Source organism: Zonotrichia albicollis, chromosome 5 (assembly GCF_047830755.1).
Source record: "Zonotrichia albicollis isolate bZonAlb1 chromosome 5, bZonAlb1.hap1, whole genome shotgun sequence".
Classification (NCBI taxonomy): Eukaryota; Metazoa; Chordata; class Aves; order Passeriformes; family Passerellidae; genus Zonotrichia; species Zonotrichia albicollis.
In genome coordinates, this window is record NC_133823.1 from 15061823 (window position 1) to 15080204 (window position 18382).

The window sequence follows — 18382 nt, forward strand, 5'->3', positions numbered from 1 at the left end:
TGCTGTGGTCTTTGAACTTGTAATCTTCCTAAACATCTCCTGACCCTTCAGGCTGTCTAGCTGGTATTTATTGTTTTACCGATGTGTTTATCCTCCAGTTCTTTTCTAATCCTGCCCTGGTTTTCACCCTGAAACCAGGGGAGCAATGGGGGAGGGAGAGGAAGGTAAATATGTCCCCAGAAGCCTTTCACCTGGCTGGGAAAGAAGACAGGGACATGCAAGTCTCCAGTGGCTGACAAGCTTATCCATCTCTGGATGCACAATAAAATAAGTCCAGGCATTAATTTTGCCTCGTTTTGTCCCCACTTAGCCGTGTGCTTTGTCTGCACTACTGTGTGCTCAGCAGGAGCAGCTTTCAGGCAGGCAGTGCTTGTCACAAACCCATCTAGGTGGCCTTACTGAGTTGCCTGAGATTGTTCTAACTAAGGGTTCAGCCTGATAATTTAAAGAAAGCAGAATAATTTAAAAATAAATTTTTGTTCTTAATATGTTTTGACAAACGATTAATGCCACCAAGGGTCATTGTAATTGTCTGATTTTGACTTTGTGTTTTTTGGAAATATTAATTGGGAGTTAGACTGTCTGGTTTTACATAATGCAAGGTGATGGAAATGTTTCAGAAAGTGAAGAAAGAAGCATAGAAGTGTAGCTGTACAGAATCAATAAGTTCACATTGCTGCTCCTTTAGTTAGTGGCTTCCCAATATTGCCCCTGAACAGTATTGATTTCATTTTCTCACGGTGGATGCAGCATGGCTTTGCTTTACACCACAGAGACACGAGTTTGATGTTTTCATTTCATAGTGATTTTCATGCAGGCTGCCTTTGAAATTGCTGGCCTTACGGACACAATTACTGGCTTTGTGAAGATGAGCTCTGGCTTTGCTGCTTATCCCTACAATTGTTTCTGTCCTGCCTCGAATAGCCATGTGGTGGTGTTCCTGAGCATTCCTCTTTGTCCCTTTCCTTAACGTGGGGAAAACCTTTTCAGACACTCAGTGGTTAAAAGATAAAGGAATGTGTTTTAAGGGTTGGAGCTTGCTCCATTTCACAAGAACTTTGCTGATTTAAATTACAGTGAGAAAATGTAGAGGCACTGAAGGGCTATGAGGACTGCTAAGTCCTGGTTTAGTCTTAAGTGTGGTCTGCAGGTATTCTCTGAAACTTTGTACGTGACAATGATTTCATTAGGTGGGGTGAACCAGCTTGACTGACATTTTCTCTTAAACTGGATAAAAGCCTGCTGCTCACTGGAAGATTAGTAGTCAAAAATGAATCAGAGGTGCTGGCTGTTTTTGCAAGGAAAGGTAGCATGAATGCTGTGGGAGAGGGAGGCACAAGGAAGTCCTGTGGATCCAAAGTACTATGCGAACCATTTCAGGATTCAATTTTTTTTTTGAAAGACAGCCCTGAGCTTTACTCCCAATTATTCCTAACATGAGCTTTGTAGCTATAGTGTTTGCTTGGCCAGGGGTGCCATGAGTGGTAGGGAAGGCTCTTCCTCTCCTCTCTAGTTCCAGTCATTTGGGGATGGGAATAGCAAGGCCCAGATTAGGTCAGAGAAAGAAGACTCCAGTCTGGCACCTCACTTGTCTGAACGTATTTCATGGCAGGTAGGAAACTAAAGTATGTAGGGGGAGCTGAAACCCAAGAGAGTATTGCAGAGAACAGAGCTTGAGCTAATTGTGTGGCACTGGAGGCTGGCAGTGCTGGAACATGCTCCACTCCCTTGATTCTCTTCCCTGGTGCCTTTTTGCACAGGGAATGCTGAAGTTGGTGGGGAACACCAAAGAGGATGTTGCATTCATCCTTACTGCTGGTACCTGTGAGTTTGCCACCAGGGAGCAGCCCCACTGACTGACTCAGCTGTTCTGGTTTAATTGTGGCTAACTTCTAATTAATTATAAAGGGAATTCTCAGGAGGTCTGTGTCCTCAGCTATTCTCCACCTTTTGGTTCCTCTCAGTTTCACCTTAAAGTAATAAAAGGCTTGAACTCCCTTCTGAGGGAAAAGTCAGTGGGTTTGGGTCTCAGCCCTATGGGATGGAGGCTCTAAGTGTTTAAAAGGTGGAGCATGTACAGGCTGAAGTACATTTAGTGGCAGGAAAAAGTTGACCTCAAAACGTGTGTGGATTTTGCACTGGAGGAGGATGAGGAAGAAGGCACTTGCCCTCTTTCTGAGGGAAGCACAGCAGAAATAGTAGAGGAATCAGGGACATGGAGAGCGATTTCCAACAGCAGCCCTCATTTTCAGCAGCATGGTGGTTCCTCCTGGTTCTCCTCTCAGCTCACAGAATTCTGCCCAGTGGTCTGACCATTTTATGCAACAGTGATCTGAGTCATCACATTGCACGTATCTTCTCTGAGTAGAGGGAAAATTGCTTCAAGTTATTGGCAATTTTGAGGAGAGGGAAAAAAAAATCCAGGGATACTATTTTCTCCAGCAAATTGGCTTTCTTAATCAAAATCATGTATCAGCCAGAATGTTTCAACACAACTGAAATCTTCTGTTAAGAGCACCTTAGTACTTAGTTTCTTAAAATGAAGTGCTGTGGATTGAAACATTATCAGAAAAAGCAATTTCTAACCTGGTAATAGGAAAACCTAATTTTTATAAAATATTGAAATTGATAATTATTTTTAGGAAAATGTAAAATTCAGAAAAAGTCATTTGGATCAGAAATGCTTGGGTAAGAGTAAATCTCTATCTTCTGTGTTCTGGAGGGAGAACTTACATAATTTTAATTCTCAAGGAGGAGGTAAAGATAACTTTGTCAGGATTTCCCTGATATGTGCAGGTTGGTTGAGAAGTCCTGGCATACCCAGTCATATGAGCCACAAACTTCTGGTGCTTCAGAGAAAAATTCAGTTCTGCTGCTGGATAACCCAGCATGATTTCCTTGTCTCTGAGTTGATTAACTCCTTCCTCTTCAGGTGATGGGTCTTGGAAAGTTTCAGGCTTGTAAAACCACCTGAATTTTTTGTGTTTGGGAGTGGACTGTATTATTCTCAATATTGGAGTTTTTTTAAATCAAGGTAGAAGGGAGGGAAAAACTCTTGGAAATTTCCCAACCTGATCAGCATGAAAAGGCATTTTTGTTTCCTGCTGTCAGTATGTGACTGTGGCACTCAACAAGCCCCTCATGGATGAAGAGAATGTCAACCTGTGACATGAGTGGAGCTCTCTGCCAAACATTGCTTTCTCCCTCCAGCTGTGACAAGGTGCTTGTTTGGGTCATCTGTCCCCCCCTTCACTCTGCCAATCTGAGCCCCACATCAGTGGGTTTAATTCCCAATGCAGGAGGAAGAAATAATGCATGAACTCTGATAAATTTCTGATAGCAAACTGTCCTGTTTGGACTGGCCTGCTCTCTCACCCGAAGGCTATCTGCAGCCTGAAATCTGGCATGCAGTGCTTTGGCTTTTCACAGGCAGATTTTGAAGCATTGGATGCTAAATTGTTCCTGGTGATCGCATCCAATTTAGGATTGCTATTTCTGTTTTCTTCCATAATGAGACAGCCCTGGCTGGGCCCTGGGTCTGTGGGATTGTGTATGAGCTGTACTGGCTGTGTTTGCACTGCAAGTGAGCTTTGGGCAAAGGCACTGTTGCATTGTGTGGTCAGAAGGGACACCGATGCCAGGGAGCAATCTACCCCTCCTTGCTCTCAGAAAACAAATTTGAGTCTTCTCTCCATATTTCTGTAACCAGTATAGGCAAAGCTAAAATGGAAAAATGTTATTTTGGGGAAAATGAACTTCAGATATTGAGCTTTTTCCTTGAGTGTAAATTTGGATCTTGGTAAGAAGGTCTTGGTCTTGCTCTTAGCTGAAATACAGTTCTCTTTCAATTCAAGCACTGCCTCTTTGGGGTCCCTTTGCTTTGGAAATGAAATTGATGTAAATGGAAGGTAAGCAATGAATGAAAGGACCTTAATGTTAGAATTTTAGCCATCAGTTGGCTCTTTTACATTTGATAGATTTTCTCATCACAGGCAATCTGTGTTCTTGCTTGCTTAGATCCATGCTGATGCCAAGTGCTAAACAATGACACTATCTATCTTTCTGCACAATTTGCCAATTTTGGTTACTTTTGAAGCCCAGTGTTTCTGCTTTAGCCTTGTGAATCTCCCTTATAGGGAGAACAAAATGAACAGAAGAGTGATTTCTTCAGCAAAATATTTAGGGTTGATGTCTCTCTGTCATTTATCCCCTTGTTTAATAAACTACAGTGCTTAGTCCACTTAGAGTAAAATAAGTCAAAGTAAAGATGTAGTAAAGAGTTGTTGTTTGTTGTTTACAGTGAATTGCCTTTCAGATAATCAAATGAAGTACTTTATTGCAGCTTCACTTCCAGCTATGACCTTAAATAACAAAGGCTTTATTTGCTGCTTACTAGGCTTAGGGTGATGTTTTCAAAAGCTCTCTCTTGATTGTACATTTTCCTTCAACAATCAGCAGGACTTTGCCAGTGACCTCAGATGAGCTGACGTTAGAGCATCAGTGCTTTTGAAGCGTTCTCCTGCAGAGGAATGAGAAATGGGGTTTTTCTTTAACAGAGAACGTTTCAGGAGTTACCAAAATCTCCCTCTTCCCCCCCCAAATTCTAGTCTATCAAGCATAGCTACGTTTTTGTGTTTACAGAGTCCCATGCAAAATATCACAAGAGACAGGCCCATCCACCTGATTAATTATCTTGCCTTATAGTTGCCAGAGGTGCTTAATTTCTTCTTTGGAATTGAATATGACTCCTGCAATTAAATGTTACTCCTTGACTGCTGAGACATCTCACTAAATCAGAAATGGACTTTGGTACCACAAATAAAGGTGTTACTGCAAATTTTACAGCTGTTATACTCAGATACATGGAAATGAGGTTATTTGCTGTTTCCTTATAAATAATGGAAGCTGAATAATTAAGTTCATTGCAGACTTTCTAGTGGCACAGCCAGTCTGACTGTATTAGATGGTATTTGATTTTGCCAGATAGCTGTGACTGAGTTAAATGTTTAGAATCTTTTCTTGATTATTCTAAATTCAATGCACACTTTAAAATGCAAATTGTTATGGAAGATGGTTGCTTCAGTTGGACAAGCTACCAATGAGAGCATTGTTATTGAATGCATTCACTCTCCTCCTGCAGTAGTTTAGCTAAAAGATCAGTTGCAATCCCATGATTTCAGAGGGAGTCAAGTAGGACTCCCAAGTTTAATTGGGGGAAAAAGGTATTGAAGGATTTCCTGGGTTTAATTTGGGGTTTTCCCCTTCCCATTCTTTACATGACTGCATAATTTTCTGGGGCTTAATATAACTTTCTGTAGTAAAGCCTGCTTTCAGTTTTCTGGTGGCCCTCTCAGTGGGTGCTACTGTGTAATAGGTCATTAGGAAATATGTTTGAGGCTTACAGGAGCAGGTACATGTTATACTGGCCAATTCCACAACAGGTGCATTTTCTCTTTAGGTGGTTGCTACTCATCCTCAGCTATGAGCCGTGAAAAGAGGACAAGTGTCTCATAGTCCTTACTCAGCGCCCAAGACAATTCTCTTCAAAAGCACGTTTGTCCTGATTGTCCTCACAATTAATTTCTGCTAGGAAGCACTCAAGGAATTAATTAATTTTAGCCTTCCACTCATCCAAGTATTTTACTGTTTAAAAACTTGATAGTACCCATTAAAAAAGCACACGTGCTTACTAGAGTAAGATTTTCTTCTGCAAAACTTGCTTTTCTTTTTCAAAAAGCAAGTTTTTGGCTTTTAAAACTACTTTTTGCAAGAGTTGAGGTGCTAGTCACTTTGGAGAAGAGCTGGTTACCATATATATATTGTGATGATGCCAAGTTGGGATGTGAGAGCGGAGGCTTCAGCTGGAAGCTCCTGGTGAAATTCCATCCAGGTTTAAATTGTTCTGTTTAGTTAACATCCCTCTTGTAGTTTCAGCTGGAAATATCTGGCCTTTGTTTCACTTCAGAGGGGAAGAGAGTGTGTGTGATCTGTATTGTATAAATATTTTATCCGTGCAGAGCTTCTCATACAAAATGTTTCTTTGTAGTACCAGGAGAAGTGTTGACTCTCAGCTGTAATGCAGTGGCCCTTTCAGTTTTGAAGTCACTGTTGCGTGTAGTGATGCGATGCTCCTCGTTAGGAAGGAGATCAGAGAAAAGTTGCACTCTTTCAGCTCGTGTTTGAGGGGTATTTTCCTTAGGGGTTGGTTTGGGTGCAGTTCTGAAGGGCTGCTTCTGCAGGGGTTAAAGAGATGTTGAGTATTTATGACTGGTTTTCAGAGTTGCCTGGAAATGGTCCACTAACTGGCTGAAGCTTGATTTCAGAGTTGAAGGGCACACATAGAAATCCCCAGCCCCTCTCTCTCTGCAGCTCTGTTCTCTGCAAAAGAGTGTTTTCATGCCATTCTTTGTTGTTTGGATAATATGAGGGAAGAAGAAGGGGTAAGGAGGAAGAAAGCTGTTTTTTACTGTGAGAATGCCCAAGACCTTTCATAACTAGGCTTTGGGTGAGATGGTGGCCTCTGTTAGTAGAATATAAGTAATAACAAAAGTATCTGTGCAGAAAATGAGTGCAGTAATTAAATCTCTTTTCTTTTTATTTCCCCTCCAAAGATCAAAGAGGTTTGACTCTTGATTAATGTGCGACAGAATTCATTAACATAGTAAAATGTGGAAAAACAGGCTATTGGTTATTAGTACACAGACATTTGCTTTAGGGAACTATAAATACTTTTTGTTCACTAATTTGCCCTATTGCTTTTGCTGTTGTTTCTGTGTACGCAACTCACTCGAGAATACCACACCTACAAATTTAGATGCAGCCTTTATTCTTCTGTATGCATATCTTTTCTCTTTTCTTTTTTTTTTTTTTTTTTTTAAAGTGGTGCAGAATGCTGCCTCTGTGTTCCTGCCTTGCTTTCCCAGGCAGTGTATGCAGGGCTTTGCTCCGCTTGCCCTGCTCTTTTTATACGACACCAAGTGCTGTTTATTTTTCTCCTAGCAACCTACTGGGCTCCTCTTTGTCTCTAGGTCTAAAAAGAAGATTTTTTTTTCTTTTTTTTCTTTTTTTTTTCTTTGTAGGTATGACTGTTTAAGATTGACTGTTTTGTGTTGAAAAATGTGACAAAATTTCTCACCTACTAATGCTCATTTTTGAGGTAGTCCCAAAAGAACAAATTCTAGCTAAGATTTTTTTCCAACACAGCAAGGTCAGGAGTTTTTCATAGATTTTACTTCAATCCAGAGTCTTTTTTAATTTGCATTATTTGCTTGAATAATGTAGCCCTCCTAATATTTTCCAAGCCACTTACACTTAACTAATCACTTACACTTATCTTCAGCATAAACCTCATTGATTTTATTTCTCATTGAAAACATCGGTAGTAGCAAATACAATCCTATTGGCTCACAGTCTATTAGAAATAAAATTATATTAAATGTCTTGTGGGGTGTGAAGAGGTTAAATCAAGGAGAGTCATCTGAGAAAGTCATCCTGGTGTGCAAAACATAAATCTGGTTTATATTTAAACTACGTGTCACCCACCAGCTAAAAATAGCAATGATCATTAAAAGCCAATTTGCCGCTAAACATTAATAGACATTTATTACATCATAACAGATCTGAAAGACAATTAAACTTATCTTTTTCCTAGACAACTCTCCTTTAAAAAGGTGTTATTCATCTGGCTTTTGCCATTAATCTCATTTACTAGCGATTTTTGTTCCTCTTGATATTGTGCATGTATGCATAGTATGTGTAAGGTGGTTTCTTGTTGTTAGTGTCTTTCAAGAGCAGTACATTTTCAATGGGAAAAGTTACTATCCCTCCTTATACCACCTGTTAACTTGCTAATCAGTACAAAAAGTGAAGGAAATTTACAATTTCTTAGAGTAAAACAAGTAATATCTGCTACCGTCCATTTGAGAAAAGAATACTAAGCAAGAGCAGGATAAAAAATGCAGTGGGTGCACATTTTACATACAGGAAGTACATTTCAGTTTTCTGACTGTTTTCATTGCAATTCCTCAATCAAGTGGTACTTTTTCCCTGTGTTATTCCTGCATATAGTACTTTTTGCAAGTAGTGAGTGGAGCTGGAGTAAGTCAGAGGCTGAGGAAACCCGGCACTGTCAGAATTATGGCTTCCTGCGAGAAGTGCAGTCACGATCCTGGTATTTTTGGTTCATGTGTTGCTATCTGTCAGGTCCCATGGAACAAGCCATCAAAGAGAGGGGGCAAGGCTTTGTGCTTCAGCTCAGCATTGCTCAGTTCTCTGTGGCTGTTGATGTCTTTAACTGTGCTCTTTAACCTTGGTAGCCAAAGAGCTGTGGGGCCAACTGGGCTGTGAAGGGGAGTGCCCCAGGGTGGGCACAAGTCAGCCCTTGCCTCCTTTTCTGAATTGCAGGGCTCACAAAAAGTGGTCCACTGTCACCTTTGTAAGTAAGAAACTTCTCTGACATAATGCAGCTTTTGGGGGACAAACAGCTGTTCCTGGCTGATGCATGGAGGGAAGGAGGCCACTCCGGGCTGCCTCCTGATGGATTCAGGCAAAAGAGAAATGGCATCTCCCTGCACACCTCAGCAAAAAATCCCATCCATGTAGTGGAGGTAAATGTCACTAAACTTTCTCTATGGATATCTGCAGCTGCTCGTCAGTCTGCAGCAATGCAAGTTACAGAGGTCCCTTCCTGCCAGGAAAAGGAAAGGAAGAAAATTAAAGGTGCTATGAAGGAGACAACAGGAAGGGAGAGATAGGGAGGATAAATGAATATTGAAAAGTATTTTAAAGGCTGCATCCAGAGGCATTTAGGAGTAGTCCTTCTCTGGTCCCAGTATCCGACTACGCTTCCCCTCTTTGAACTCTCATGGAATTTTCTGTCACTTCCATTGGCTAATCTTCTCCTTGGAGGCTGTCACTTGCTCATGTTAAAGCAAGACCCCAGTGCAGGATCTGTGGCATCACAATTACAGTCATAGTAAGGCTCTTGAAGAAATGGGGCCAGGATGTGTGGGAGAGGTGATGCCTCAAAACATAAGCTGAGTTTATGGTAGCAAAGGGAAATTAAAATTATGCTGACCCTGGTGATAAGTTTGCATTTTCAGTGCACGCACCACACGTGTTTTATTTGTCACAGAAGAATTGCCGAAGTCTCTATGGAATGCAAATAAGCATTGTGAGAGCATTGTCACACCCAGACTTTCAACATCCTCTAACATTCACAGGAAAAAAAAAAACAACCACAAAAAATGAGATTTGATTAAAAGTCATGCAAATTTCAAACCAAATATGTTGAATTATGTTTATTTACCACCGGTTTACTGAGCCTCTGAGCTGTATCTGGGTCCTATTTTTAAGCTTCTCTCTGCAAGAAGAAATTTACTTGAAAAGAAAGCTGAAATTTTTATTATTGCAAGGAGCTGCCACATATTGAGTTTTGCAATGAAGTCATAACTGTTGGCAATACTGTGAAGAGTGCTTGCTTATGCATTATTTTCCCTCTATAAAGATGTGCTATCAACTAAAGCATTTGAGGAAGATGGGTGTATTATGTAGGAATAATAAATTTCTGAGAAAGATCTTAACACCTCCCCGAAATTTTTCAGAAGATTGTTGCAATGATTCCTGATGACATAGGACTGTTCCAGGTGGTCAGAAGTTGATGGTGCTGTGCAGATTGTGTGAAGAGCTGCATAGCTTTTCCCAATACTTACAGGGATTTTTCTTTTGCCCTGATGGGTTTGGAGTGGAGGGACTGACATGCTTCTTGCCAGCTGTGATCTGCTTTAGCAGGTGGTGCTTAACCAGCGAGAGTACCAAGTTTTTTGTAATCAGTTTTCAGAAAGCCCGTTGATCTGGGGTGGTAATGCAATACAAACATTTGCATATTTTACCACATCCTCACATGATACTCTGCACCTTTTGAAATTTTGCATGTGTTATCATATATTTGCACACACGCAGGGACCTTGTGAATGGTGTACTTTCCTCTTAAATCTGTGATGAATTATATTGCCAAGGATAACCAGCAGGCACTTAAAGAAAGTCTGAAACATTCAGTAGCTGTGATATTCAGATGTACAATTCAGTACATTCTTTCTAAGCTTCTAGACCATATTTTCAAGACTCTTAACTTTTCTCTCTCTCTTACTTCCCCCCATCCTTCCATGTGTAGTCACAAGATGTCTGAATAGCTTCACTGTTAGTATAATTATAATTTTCTGCTGAAATTGATTCTGGAGTGAATGGGAAAACCAAAAAGCAGCTGATAGCTGAAGTTCCCCTTTTGACCTCTGGAATAGCACAAAAGCCTCTATTTCACCTACACAAGAAAAAAACCCCAAGACCTACTATATTCAGCTGGTCTGTATTTGGGTGTGCTTTCATCAAAGGCTTGATTAATCTGAAATGAATTAACTCAGTTAACACTTGAGAGTTATTTTGCAGCAAATCCCGCAGAATATCTAAAGAGCTCTTTGTCACTTTGAATTATAGCCTAAACAGGTGGTTGATGAGCCTGGTTTGAGCTGAGAGTGGCTCCTTGCTGCCCTGGCCTCTCTCCTTGGGGAAGTGTAAGTAGCACTGCAGTGATACCCGAGAATCCAGGATAAACACTAACTTATTAGACCTTGTTGTCATTGTTGTGTGTTTTTAAGGCTTTTAAAATTACATTCCAGAGTGCTACATCAGGTATAAGGGTGGAAATAACAAGCAGAATGGTCTTGGGTTCTCAAACAAGATGGATGAAATTAATATTAATGTACAGGAATTAGTTCAGTGGCAAATTATTGGCAAATTTGCCACTGGCAAATTAATCCAGTGGCAAAACTGGCAATTCAGTGCAATAGAGGTGCAAGTGCTCATTTTAAGTCTTTCCTGGAAGAAGTGACTTAGAAATACCATGTCATTTTGCACATACTGGGTGAGAGGGTTGAGTCATTTCCTTCAGGGTCCACAGCCTCAGCAGAGGTGTGAGAGCAGAAGCAGGGTCTGCAGTACAGAAAGAGGACATGTAGGTGTGAGCAGTTTGAACCCACAAGCTGGTGTGTCCTGTCCCCCTAAAAAGGCTCCCTGGCTCTCTCACAGTGCGTCCTCACATCTGGCAAACTTGAAAGATGAAGAGCTAAAAGCTGTGGACAACTCTCATTATTTTGAGAAACAAAAGTGGTTTTTTCTGAGCTCAGTGAGAGCTCTGACTTCCAAAGTATTTGTGGTATAGGATGAACATTCTCCTGGGCTGAATGCAGACAGAGATAAAAGTTTACAGGCAATTCAGTTGATCTCAGAAACGTGTTCCTGACTTCTTAAAAATGCACATAAAAAATGTGTCCATCAATGACCATGTAGCATAATTTCAGTGAGTGGCTATGAGTGAAAGTGTGTGTGGAAATGCCAGGAATGCAGCTTGCTCCTGCCCTGCTCTCCCTGTGTTACACCGTTGGTAATGTCTGTGTAACCTTTTACAGGGCAGGCTGTGCTGCTTCCACCACAAAGTGACCAGGGAGACACATCCTGAATACTTGACAGGGAAAATGAATTGAAACAGGATAAAGGTGGAAAGAGACTGGAGGAGCAGAACCTTTTCTTTTTAGCAATGTTGCAAAAAAATAAACAAAACAAAAAAAGTGTTTTGCAAACAACTTGCAGCCAAATGTATTGAAGAAATTTTTTTTGTTTAGCCATTCATAATGGGAGTGGAAATACAGCTCATTCTCTTACTTATGGAAATTTTCTAACATTAAATTGCAGTTAATTTAATTTTGCAGATATTGCATGTTTTATTTTTTTCTTGCTGGGTTATTTATCTTCCCTCTCTTAACAAAATTCTGAATATGTTGCCTGAAATAATCTCAAGTAGCCGATGCTGAGAATGGGGAATTACACCCATGGTTCCAGCTTGGGCCATCAGCTTCAAGGAGTTTAATTACTTGCAAAATTTCCCCTTGTAAATAGTGAATTTAAATTGTATTTGTTTGAAATATCACACTTATTTCCAACTTAGTAGGTGACTTTTGACTTAGAGGAGGAGAATAAGTGCTGGAATCTTTTCTATAAAGAAATATAAAGCAATCCTTGTATCCTTGATTTGTTTAAGTTTTTAGTTTTGCTTTGCACATTTTCAGGAGTGGGGAGGAAATTGCTGTGAGTAAAACTGGATAAGAAAACCCCAGCATTCTTACCTGGCTTTTGCTTATGGGCCCCTTTGTAAGAGACTCTCTCTCCTCTCCTGGCTGCCTAGAAAATGCTGGATACGTGGAACAGCTTTTGCCCTGTGAGAAGGGTAGGGAGCATCTTTGTGCAGGGGCAAATGCTGTGTTTGGAGGAAGGCAGTAATTAAATGGAGTTCTGACAGGTTTGGCTTGCTCTGCTCTGAATTCTGCTTTGAATTCAGCCTATCTGTTCACTCACCGCATGAACTGGTTTCCTTTTCTTTTTCACCCTCCCTGTAGACTGCCGACAGATGAGCTCAGAAAATGCTCCATGTGCTGCTTGACATCAACTGCTAAAGAACAGACTTGGGTAGATGTTGAGATTGTCAGTGTATCTATAATGCTCTTTTATGAGCAACGCCTTGATGAATACTCCACTGCTCATCTCCTCTCTATGAGGCCTTAGTTTCCTTTATTTAGCTTTCTCCTATTCTGTCAGTAGCACTTTGAGCTGGATTTTTGGGAGCTGCCAGCACGCAGTTCTGGTTTGGATGATGCAGCAGATGAGTCTGTGAAGATGTCAGGGGCAGCCCTTTGCGCATAAAGGTCAGTGAGCAGAAGAACTTTCTCTTAAATTAATGCAGGCTGCATCATCTTTGGGGTTTAAGTCCAAACCCCTTAAGTCAAGCTCTTAAATTTTTCACTCTGATTGTGTATCCCTTTCTTGCATCAATAAATGTAACACTCTGCATTACAGTTCACAGATAGTGAAGTGTTTTCTCTTGTTTCTCTCCTTGGCTGCTCTTTACCTGGAGGTAATCTAATGATGAAGTGAATTTTGTGTTGCAGGCCTCTTTCTGCTGCTTGTGGGAGTTGAGTGACCATTAAGAATAAGGCTTGTTCCACTCATTTCCTATGTAGCTGTTTCCCTGCAGATACCCAGTTCTCAAACATGCTGTGATTATTTGATTACATGGAATACAAACCCACCCAGAATTATGCAGCTTTCCAATGCACTTGGTTAATCTAGTGGTGCCCTGTGTTGTTAAACGCAGCTGGCATGTCTCCAGGCACATTGTGTATTTGGTAATATTTGTGTGTGACCTTGAGTTGAAGGCTTTGCAGAAATTTAAGGGCAAGGTTGTGCCAGCCAAGGTGTGCAGACACCAGCTGACAGGTCACATCTCTGGTGTGTTCTCCTCTGCCAGGAAGGATGGCAGGGCAGAGAGTATTTGGTCAGATTTACAACTGGAGTAAATGGTGCATAATGATGAGCTAGTCCTGTTGTCTCTCTTGCACAGGAGCTTTGTGACTCAATAATGTACTTTCCAGGAGGATAAAGTGTGCGTTTGTGGCTCTGGTGGTTCCAAGACATTAGTTCTCAAAAATTAGTGTTTGGACTTTGCAGAGGGTGTGTGAATGCTTTGCTCATTCAGCCTCAGCCCATGAGATGATAGGGAAAAAATCCTCAAATTCTGTAATGCAGGAATGTATAGACAGATAAAAAAAAAATTAAAGGACTGTGTGTAAGTATTTTGCTGACAATTATCCCTTCTCTGGGATAGAGAGCCTAATTAATTTGTGGCTTCTTCAGTTATACTCAAAACCCTTTTACTGCACCATAATGTTATCTCTTTCTAACAGGCTTAGATTATTCAGAACTGATTCAGTTTAAACAAATAAAAATTGAAAACAAACCTTTGTTCCTGCACTGCCTGACTGAGCTTTTGCTTCAGGGAAGTGTACCTGTGCTTGGATAGCTTTCACCCATCTCTGTGTGCCTTTTCAAATTTTGTAGCACAAAAAGCTTCTCACTTTTAAAACTTTACAGAGGATGCTATAGAAAAAGCATGCATAAATAATGGCAGTGCTGTAGTTTGATGTGTACTGGTAGTCTACTAAAATATAAATGGAAAACTTGATCACTGTTTAGAATGTACAATTTAAAATATTCATGAGGCTCTTTCCTATCTGAAAAGCAAACTTTTAATATTATCAGTGACCATTTTGATTAGTCTCAGCTCAAGCAAAGTTTTAATTTTAAGGATGTCCATAAAGAAGCCACTTGACTTCAAATTGACCTTGGATTTTTAGTAACCCCAGATACAGAGATGAGAAAAAAACTATGGAAACTAGATGCTACATTTGAGTGAACAAATTGCAGGGACAGACTAGGGAGGAGAGTCAAGTGAGAAAATAAAATCTTGGCAGTGCAAGATATATTTATTAAAAAAAATGCAGCTTCTTTATAGACTTTGGTTCTGAACAATATGGGGTTTTATTTAGTTGATCAGTAAAGATAGGAAGCAAAACAAAGGCCACTTTGTCATGCCAGACTTTCAGAAATATACCCGCATCACAATGGCATGCAGCACAGTTTTTTTCATACAGCTTTTTGGCTCAGACTTGGTTTTGGGTAAGAACAAAAGTTGGCAAAAACAGCTTCTGTGCTCAGAGAAGAATAACTTCTGTTGATCAGAGATTTTTGGAGAGATTTTTAATTAGACCAGTACTGTGAAGACTGCAGAGTCTAAGGAGTTCTAAACAGATCTGTAAAGTACTTTTCAATTCCTCATATTTCCTCATCATTTCAGAGTCAGTGGGGAGCTAAATTTCAAACTGCTGCCGCAGTTTAACTCTGTGTAGTTGTTTTTTTCCTGCCAAGTTTGAGTCACCGTGGCCATCTAGCCCCTTCTGGAGAGATTAAAATGATGGAAAGCTGGAATACGTTCTCCAGTTAAATGAGCGAATGTTTCTATTCGAGCGCGGATTCAGATTTCCCCGCGCTTTCCTGTGAGTGCGTGGGATGAACGGGACCATTATTTTTAATTCCTCAATAAATTGAGGAATTGAGCTATACAATAAATAACTGCAGAGCTCAACTAGCAGTGAGTAGAAAGTAGCTGGTTGCAGGTTAAGGGTGACTTTGGGCTGTGCTTGGGTTCAAAGCCTGGTCCAGATGCAGTGATTAAAAGCCATACAGGTCGTCCCAAACAAAGAGAGGCTTTCTGGCATATCATCAGTGGAAATGCTCCCGAGCTATGTTACTAATCCCACTGCTTGGCCTGCTATCTTGCCGTTAGCATCCACATCGGAGGCACGACAGAAATGCAAAAGGGAGGGAAAAGTCTCAGCCTTTTTGTTCAAAACTGTGTCTGGGGCCCTCTTTTGAGAGAGGAGGCAGAGCGCTGGTTATCCACCAACTGGTTCTCTGCACAGGCATAAGTTTTAATTCCTGTTTTATGTAGGAATGTGCATGCATCTGAAGGGCCAGGGAATGGGGAGGACACATTTGCCTTTACAGCTGCTGGCAGCAAAGAAATGCAGCAAGACTTGATTGAAAACATCTATCTTACTGTTTTACTAACTGCAGTTTTTTCTTTTCCTTTCTCATTTGTAGGTCTCAGACTCTGGATACTGGCTGTGGGATTTTTTTTTTATTATTATTTTTGTTTGGTTTTTTCCCCCCTTTTTGGATGTGAATTGAAGGCCAACAACAGTTGAAGTGTTGGAAGCAAGCGCAGGAGGACACTCATCTTTTTATTTGAACCCTTGTTTGCTGGGATACTTTCAAGCTCTCCTTCACAGTCATGTGGTCATCACAGCTGCTGTTCTTCACAATGCTCTTAACACCGTTTGCCCATGGTGAGTGAGAGATGCTGTAAATGTGCCTGGGGGAAGGGAAGAGAAGAGAAAATAGCAAGGATTTTGTCTGTCTTTTCCTAATGGTGTGGGTTTTTTTACAGGATGTTTATTTCTCTCCCTGCTTGCACCTCATGTCTTTGAGATTCCCAGGTTACATTATGACTTAGCTACTGAGACAAAGAACTCTGGTGACACATAAAGGCTTCTTTTTCTGAGTTTAGCTGCTACATTAGACATACTTTTGCTTCCCTTTTCTTGGGGAAAAAATGGATTTATTACCAAACAAATCAAAATAGGGTAATGAGAAATAAAGGCAAATTGTAAAAACACTGTCCCCCCCACCTCCCTTCTTCCTGAAGTGAACTTATTCCCAGTTGCCTCTGCCTCCTGCCCTGCAGCAGTGCAGGGGCACAGGGAATGGGAGCTGTGCTCAATTCATCACATTTTGTTTCTACTGCTCCTTCCTCCTCAGAGGGAGGAGCTCTCACATTCTTCCCCTGCTCCAGCGTGGGTTCCTCCCATGGGATCGCTCATCCTGCCAGCAAACCTGCTCCAGCCTGGGCTTCCCTCTCCACAGAGCCACAGCAAGGGCACAGCTGCTTCACCTCCCAGGGCTGCAGGGAAATCCCAGCTTTAGCATGTGGAGTGAGCACCTCCTGCCCCTCTTCCTTCACTGACCCCGTCTCCAGAGCTGTCTCTCTCACAAAGCAGCAGCTTTGTCCCCTTTTTTGGATATGTTATCCCAGAGGCTCTACCACAGTCCATGATGGACTCAGCCTTGGCCAGTGATGGGTCTGTGCTGGAGCCAGCTGGCATTGGCTCTGTCACACTCAGGGAAAGCTTCAAGCAGCTTCTCACAGAAGCCACCCCTGTAACCAGCCCCTCCCTCCCCAAAACCTGGCCATGCAAATCTAACAAAGAGCTGTAGCAGAAAAATTTGATCTGTTTTATTAGCCAGGAAACTCTTAAGTGAAATGTGACACCTGCAATTCTTTGAAATAAGATTTTGAGGCCTGTTGGGTTCTTTTGATATGAGAAACCCAAGTGTATGCTGTAGGAGTAAGTTGCCAGGTTTCACAAGTGCTGAAGGGTTGAGGAGCTCCCATTAGCAGTGATGGTTACTAAATGCTCAGGGCAGAGCTTTATAAAATCTGTCTGCCTGATTTTTATGATTCTTAAATGAAAGGTGAACTCTACCAAAGGATCTCATTTTAATTAAAGGCCAGTGAAAGCATGTCTGTAAATGACATGACTCCCTGTATGTAAGCTGTGGGCCCTTGCTTTTAAAATATTCATCAGGCTTTTTGAGCTTATCAACTGATCCTTTGTGTATGTGCTAAAACACTGGAAGGAAATTTTACAGGAAAGAAGGTGATGAAAAAAATGAAAAATATGATTGGATGGACATGTCTATAGAGTGCAACCTTACAAAACCTTTGGGGACAAAGGCTATCTGTACTATTGTTCTTTATGCAAGACTCTTCCTCACTGACTTGAAAATTAGAATGAGTGTTTAAACTGAGTTGACCAGTTAGGGTGGAATGAGAGAGCTGTTCAGAAAGGTGCTCTCCAATCCTCTCCAGGAAAGTTAAATGCTAAATGTTTTGTAAATCTTGATAATTAAGTAGTATTAGCAGTGAAAGCAATTATTAGTTTAAATATGCCTCTGGCAGTTTTGTTTAAGATTCTCAGTGCCACTGTAGCTGGAATGTCCTGCCGGATAGCCCTAGTAAATGAAAATGTCACAAGTATCCTAGGAGTCATATTATAGTGCAGATGAGCAAATGCCAGAGGTGCAGGAACTATGGCTGGAAATATTTCTACCCTTTATGCTCCTCTCCAGAGTAAATGTACAGGGTGTTTGCTGTGGTGGTAAATTTGACCAACACCCATCCACCCAACACCCACATTATCTGATCAACTGCTGGTGGCAGTGTGATGGCTGTCTTTGATCAAGGCAGGGAGAACACCCTTGGTCTGAGCCAAACAACTTCATTTGGCTTTCCCTGTTCTGATCTCTAAGTGGCCAGGATGCAGCTTCCATCTCAGCACTGTGGCATGCTGTTCAAACACATGCCACAGCCTCACCTTCCTTATAAAAATAGCCTAGTTAAGCCCTGTTTTTGGGGTGTTTTTTTAATTTTCTCTTTTAGTAATCCCTTTTCACTGTATGCAGAAAGCATTCAGAATTTAGGCTTAATAGGAATAAAGCATTTGAGCTCCTCTTTCATGATCTGTATGGAATGACTCCTGTACTGTAGTGATTGCTGGAGGTGATATGAGCTACTTTTTCAGACTGACCTTGCTACATCTCATTCCCTTTTTGAGTTCCTTGACACAGCCTCTTCGTCCATAGTGGTAGCTGCATTACTGACAGATTTCTTAGACCAGTGAGCTCATAAATTGGAGAGGTGGTGGTGGTGTTTTGGGGTTTTTTTGAGGGGGCTTGGTTTGTTGTTTTGGGTTTTTTTTATGCTTTAGCTGTATCATTTCTTGGAATAGATTGTGTGTCTTGGGCTGTGATGACAGGTATGGAGTCAAAGGGTGTATACTTCAGTGATCTGCAAGATGAAAAGTAATCTTCCAGAATA

At 41.1% G+C, this 18382-nt stretch overlaps 1 protein-coding gene across 31 annotated transcripts in view; it reads left to right on the plus strand.

The window, feature by feature from the left end:
• Positions 1-18382, plus strand: part of ADGRL3 (adhesion G protein-coupled receptor L3) — a 488531-nt gene that overhangs the window by 160333 nt on the left and 309816 nt on the right. For all 31 annotated transcript variants that reach the window (XR_012580371.1, XR_012580372.1, XR_012580370.1 and 28 more), the window contains one exon: positions 15547-15791. Coding sequence is in view for 28 of the 31 variants with exons in the window: in XM_074540856.1 (XP_074396957.1) it covers positions 15737-15791 (55 nt within the window). In the remaining 3 variants the exon portion in view is untranslated. The remainder of the gene's footprint in view (positions 1-15546; positions 15792-18382) is intronic.